The 6,172-nt window shown below is 30.5% G+C and overlaps 1 protein-coding gene across 1 annotated transcript; it reads left to right on the plus strand.

Annotated features, from left to right (window-relative positions):
- Positions 1-287: 287 nt before the first annotated feature.
- Positions 288-2,459, plus strand: CYCJ18 (cyclin J18). The gene is made up of 9 exons (XM_089803706.1): positions 288-647; positions 729-805; positions 939-1,044; positions 1,130-1,228; positions 1,335-1,352; positions 1,453-1,523; positions 1,625-1,754; positions 1,826-1,886; positions 2,012-2,459. The coding sequence occupies exons 1-9, from the start codon at positions 585-587 to the stop codon at positions 2,095-2,097; spliced, it is 711 nt and encodes a 236-aa protein (XP_089659832.1). The 5' UTR covers positions 288-584; the 3' UTR covers positions 2,098-2,459.
- Positions 2,460-6,172: the final 3,713 nt, after the last annotated feature.

The following is a 6,172-nucleotide window of genomic DNA, read 5'->3' on the forward strand; positions in this document are numbered from 1 at the left end:
AATCATTTTATCCTTATATAAAAGAAAATAAAAAATGTAACAATATTATATAGAATTTTCAAATTACTTTATAGAAAAGTAAACCACTAAAATAACAGTGATATATATTATATTTAGACAATTATATTGAAAAATATTAAAATGTTTTATTAAGTAAATTACAAGATAAACAATAATATATAAAATGTTAAGACAATTATATAAAAATATAATAATAAATTTAAATTTTATATTTTAATTGTGAATATTATAAAACTATATATATATAAACTATTTGCATTACTATTGTGAAATTTGTTTTCATTTCCTTTTCCTTTGAGAATAACCAAATTATATATACATATAGAGAGAGAGAGAAGCAACCATATTTGAAGGGAACGCATATTAGCATCGGTAAAGCTGTTTATGCGAAGAGAAAAGAGACACAAGCTCGTGTGCCTACAGAATATTTCACTTTAACATATAATATATGAAATTGTGCGAACTTTATGGATTGAATAAAAATAGTGTAAGTTAAGAGATGTGGAGATGCAGAGTTAGATTTCGCATGGCGTAATTGTAAGAAGAAGAGAAAGGAGCAGCTCATGGCGTCGCCAGTGTCTTCTTATCGAAGGGCAGCCCTAGGTTTTCTCATACATATTACACAGGTAAATATCATTGCAATAAATCCATCTTTATTTTCATTATAAGACGTCTGATCAATAATCTTGAATAGCTTTGATTCTCAGGAACTTCAAAGTCGTCCGCTTACAAAATACACTGCTTTATCCTTTTTCGGAGACCGTTTCCTAAGAGCTTTGCCTGCGTATTTTCCGATTTAACTCACATTCATCTTAAATCTTTCTCTTTGTGTGCATTTCAACTTGATTATTTAATGTTCTGGCTTCTATTTTAAAAACAGCGTCATTTAATTTGTCTATTTCTTCATATTTTCTCAGCCGCAGCCGGTGTTGGGAAAATGCTCGAGAAATTCGTTGGATCAAACCTTGCAAAGAAAGCAACCTGAGACTGTTTGCTCTGATTTCTCTTTGGATTGCAAGCAAGGCAATATTCCTTTCTTTAACCCTAATTCTTAATTTTACTATGGGTAATGGTATATTTGTCTGATATTTTGAGTTTCTTTGTAAAGATTCATGAAACGAGACCAATATTCGTAGATATTCTCAAAACAATAGCGGACGAACTCATTACAGAGCAGCACTTCACTACAAGAGATTTTATTGAAGCCGTAAGATTTGAAATCATTTAAACATTTATACAAACAAATTTGCATTGATTTGAACTAATTTGTGCAATTTGCCTGACACTCTGAATAAATTTAATAACTTTTGCAGGAGCTCGTGTTTATGAAGGTAAAATCATAAAATAAATGGATTTCCGCTGAGTACTTTATTATCTGAAACAAATAAAATTTAAATCTGTAACTTTACTAATGCATAAAACTGAAAACAGACGATCGATTTTAACCTTAGAACGGGTAATATAATCTTCATGCGGCTCGAGGATTTGATTATTCAGTTCAGGTAAAATTCTGTATTTAATCTAGGGCTTTTCCAACAAGCATAAATGGAGCTCGGTCACTCCGAAAACTATGGTAGAACGTTAAAGGCCGCTTTGGCTGCAGGAATACAGCGGTCTCCGCGAAAGATCTCAAGTGCAGTGTATGCTTATATGTTCTGGATGTCATGTACGAGTCTGAAGATCTTTCTTCTACTTTTTTGTCAACCAACATTGTTGCTGCGGCTGCGATTCTGGTAAATAGCCGTGTAATTGGCCCTGATTTTGTTTAGGGAAAAATTATTTATTAACTGAAATATTTTTCCAGGCAGTAGCGTACATTCTGACGGTTCCCAGGGGAAGATCAGAGTTTCCTATGCTTCCATGGCGTAATAACTGCAATTTACTCCTTATTCATTACAATTCAACTATCTTTTCCCTTTCTCATTTTAACCGGAATTTCATCGCTTATTTAAAATAGTAACAAGGCTATTATCTTGCATGTGTTGTGCAGTGAAAATTGTTTGTAGATGTGAAGGAGGAGATATAGAAATCTTGTGCGAGAGGATTCTGATGAGTGTTTTGCAAACTGTGACATAATAATTGGGAGTACATATCTTTCTTTTCCATATACATATTATCCTTACCTTTTATTTGGTGACAAGCAAATATTCTCAATATCTCCGGTTTTGTTCTGCTCAATTTCAAAAAACATCATCGATCTAGAGTTAATATTAACACGAGAGCAAATATGCCTGTGAATCATGCCAGAGTTTCCTGTATAGACGTTGTTCAAATGGGATGTGAAATATCAGATGCATCCTAAAACTCAGAATTTGAAGTGTGTTAAAGCAAGCGAATCTGTATATATCAGGAACGCGTAAAAACTATATTGAAGCTTCACCTAAGAAATTAGTGCTATTAAAAGGCTTGATTATCTCAAAAAAAGACGATTTAATAAATGCTTGATCTGCAAAATTCTTATTTTGTGTCGAAAACTCTTTTCCTATTGTCTTGTCGATAACAAAATTTATTTTATGTTACACTTTCTATGTTAATGCGCCATACCTTTGCTTCATGTCTTGTTAACCTCTTTAAAGCCTTTTCTGTGGAAGAGCTCAGCCATCTTAAAATTTAGGCGGGCAATTTTCAACTTAAAAAGCAATATACCTCAACACTTTTTTTGTTTTTTTGTTTTTGTTTTGATGAATAGTCTCTTTTATTAATAAATAATATACTCAGTTACACTTTTTTTAGTTTCTTATTGACTTAAAAGTTTTATTGGTAAAGTTCAAAAAAATAATAATACTAGTAGTTATAGGTGTATGTACAACGATTAGCTGATAGGAATGATTTGTAAAATTAGATGCAAGAAAATGAAGAGATATTCAAAATAATTCATTTAGTTGTAGTGATAAAATGTGATTAGGAGTCTCCAACAACAACAACATTATCACTTATGTTCCACAAAATTGTCAAAGTATAAAATTAAAAATGATACACCACTTAGTAGTATTGACCATATCTTCGAAGATGATAAAGGTGGCAGGCAAGTTTGAAAAACATAACATGCGGCATGTCAAAGGTAAAGATGACATGGCAATTGTGGTCATTTTGAAAAAGTGGCAAATATATATATATATATATATATATATATATATATATATATATATATTTTGTTGCATAAAAAACAAGGGAATATGTGGCATACATATTTGTGTGTATTAACAACAAGCACAATTATACTGTACATAGCATTTAATAGAGACTGCTGCATGAAAAGGGAGCTTGCCAAGTGTAAGGATCTGATGGCGGATTTCAAATAAAAGTTAAAACAAATTTTGGTTGTGGGCAATGAAGAGGTTTGTTCTTTGCAAAATGGGGTTAATTATGAAAGTATTTTGAACAGTTTCTTCTTGAACAATGAATGACATCATTATTTTTTATCCTGTGATTACATGATTGAGGTTTTTCAAAGGCACAATGAAAAGCTACAAAACTGTGATAAGGGTTCTCAGAGGAATAATGAAAGTTTCTCAAAACTGTGATAAGGGTTTTCGAAAACAGAGAATGATAGAGGTAAGAAAGAAAAAGTGACTTCAAGTCAGTTATTTTTGTTTGAAAAAATCCTTTCTACCTAGCTACAAGTATGTTGTCACCATTTATTCAAAGTTTTTAAAAAGGATTAAGGTGAATAAAAGACATGAAAACTTGGAATATTTTTAGACAGTTGAAAATTTTTGATATGTTTTTGAAAAGGAATATAAAATTCAAATGCTTTCTAGTTAGCTATTCTTTAATAAAAAGTCAGAGATATTGTTTGGTCAGTCGGATTTATTCTTTGAAAAAAGAAATAAAAATTATAGTTAGTTTTTGAAAAAATGAAATGAAAGGGAAATAAGGATTTTGAAGACAAATTTTTTTGCTGTGGAAAATATGGAATTTTTTTTCAAATATGGTTTCAAAAATAAAGGTTTTGATTAATCTTCACAGGCAAATGTTTAATACTACAGAAGTTTTTTCAAACCCTAATGGTTTGAATGAAGTTTCAATAAAATGAAAGGTCACTGTTCGAACCTTAAAATGGCACTCTTTCCTTGAAGGATTTTCATTTGTTTAAAAAGGCATTTTTTTGAGAACTTCAAGTTTGAAGTCCTACTTGCACACCTTGAAGTTTATATGGCTAGTATTTCAAAAGACATGAACAAAACCGAGGCATAATTGATAAAATTTGGTTTTAAAAACAGCATTTCATAAGGGCATTTTGTTGAACGGTTGTAATTACTTTAGTTTGTTTTGTATAACTGATTCATTTTGAGTTCTATCTCTATTTAAATAGATCATTGTAAAATCTGAAATGTGTGTGTGTGAAAAGGTCATTGAAAAGGAGACACAAATACATTTGAGAAAACTTGTGAAGAGTTGTAATATGAAAGCTATATTATAAGCTTACTAGCATGTATAAGTGTAGCATATACATTTGTATTTGTATGTGAGATTGTAAACAAATAGCAAAGGACATAAAGGGTTGAATACCATGAGTAGTTGTTGCTGCTTATTGTAAGGAGTTGAAGCTCAATAAAGATTATAGATTCATGGAGTGGTTTTTTCCCCTATGATGAAACAATAAGGATTTTCGAGGGTTTCCCACTTGGCACAAATTTGTGTCTCTATTTTGTGACTTGATATTTCTTTTTGTTCATGGTGAATGTTTATCAAATTTTCAGCACAGTTTAAATACATTTAGTTATAAATTGTTAAACACAAAGATTGTAATAAGTTTTTGTATTAAATTCATATAGTTCTGATTCAGCCCCCCACCCCCCAAAACTCTAATACTTCCAACAAGTGATATCAAAGCGTAGGATTCCTTTTAGGAATTGTTCCAGGGATTTTTTTTGGAAGTTATGGCACAAGCTGAAGGGGCTTCCCTTAACTGGGCTCCACTATTTGATAGTAATGACTCTGTCTTTTGGAAAGTTATGATGGAAGCATTTATACATTCTTTAGATGTGAGAATGTGGGATGTTGTTATTACAAAGTATATTGTCCCACCATTAGTACCTACTGATGGTAATGATAAACTGACTTATGAATTGGATAAAAAGCAAGATATGCTCTGTTGTGTGGTCTCACTAAAGATGTGTTTGCTAAAGTAGTCTACTGTAAATCAATAAATGATATTTGGGAAAAGTTGGAAACTATTTATCAAGGAGATGAAAAGGTTAAAGAGTCAAAATTGTTAACTCTCAAAACATAGTTTGATAATTTGAAAATGAATGAAGATGAAAGTAGTTCATCATATTTCTTAAGAATTGATGAAGTAGTCAATGCTAGAAAAGGTCTTGGTGAAAAAATTGAAGAACATGACTTAGTTTCAAAAGTCATTAGGTTAGTTCTACCTAAATTTGAAACTAAAATTTTTACTTTAGAAGAAAATAATTTTTTTTCAAAAATGACTCTACATCAATTACAAGGAACTCTAATTGCATATGAAATGAGAATTAGTAATATGAAGCTAGTTCTTCATCAAAAGAGATAGCTTTTAAGGCTAAAAAACATGATGAGAGTGATTCATACCTAACAGATGCTATATAAGCATTACTAGTCAGGAGAATGAGAAAGAAGTATAAAGAAAAACTTAAATGTTTTAGTTGTGGTTAGTTAGGACATTTTGTTGCAAAATGTCCGAATGTTGAACTAGAAGATTGTGATGAGAAAATTGAAAAGTTTTCTAAAAAGAAACCTTGGAATCAAAACAAAAGATTCAAGGACTTCAAAAAGAAAAGTTTTTTGTCAAAAGAAGATTCAAATGAAGAATCTAGTGATGCTAATAAAGAAGGAGAAAGACTATTCATGGCTGAAATAGTCCACACCCCTAAACCTGAATCTAGTGAATCTGAATCTTCATCTAATTCAGATAAAGAAATAGATCTTGAAGAAGAACTTCTAAAATCTTTGCAAGAACTAAAAGATTAAAGAAGTTAATTTCAAATCATGGAATTGAAAATAAAAAACTTCAAGAAGATTTAAAAGAAGAAAATTTGATTATAGTAAATAAAAAAACCTTACTTGAAGAAAACGATAAAAAATTAAATTCTTTGCAAAGCTCATCTGAAGAGTTTTTAAATCAAAAAACCAAATTCTTCTTCAATGGTTATTGTTTCAACTATAA

The sequence above is a fragment of the Cupressus sempervirens genome, chromosome 10 (assembly GCF_028749045.1).
Source record: "Cupressus sempervirens isolate cs-2001-9-10 chromosome 10, ASM2874904v1, whole genome shotgun sequence".
Classification (NCBI taxonomy): domain Eukaryota; kingdom Viridiplantae; phylum Streptophyta; class Pinopsida; order Cupressales; family Cupressaceae; genus Cupressus; species Cupressus sempervirens.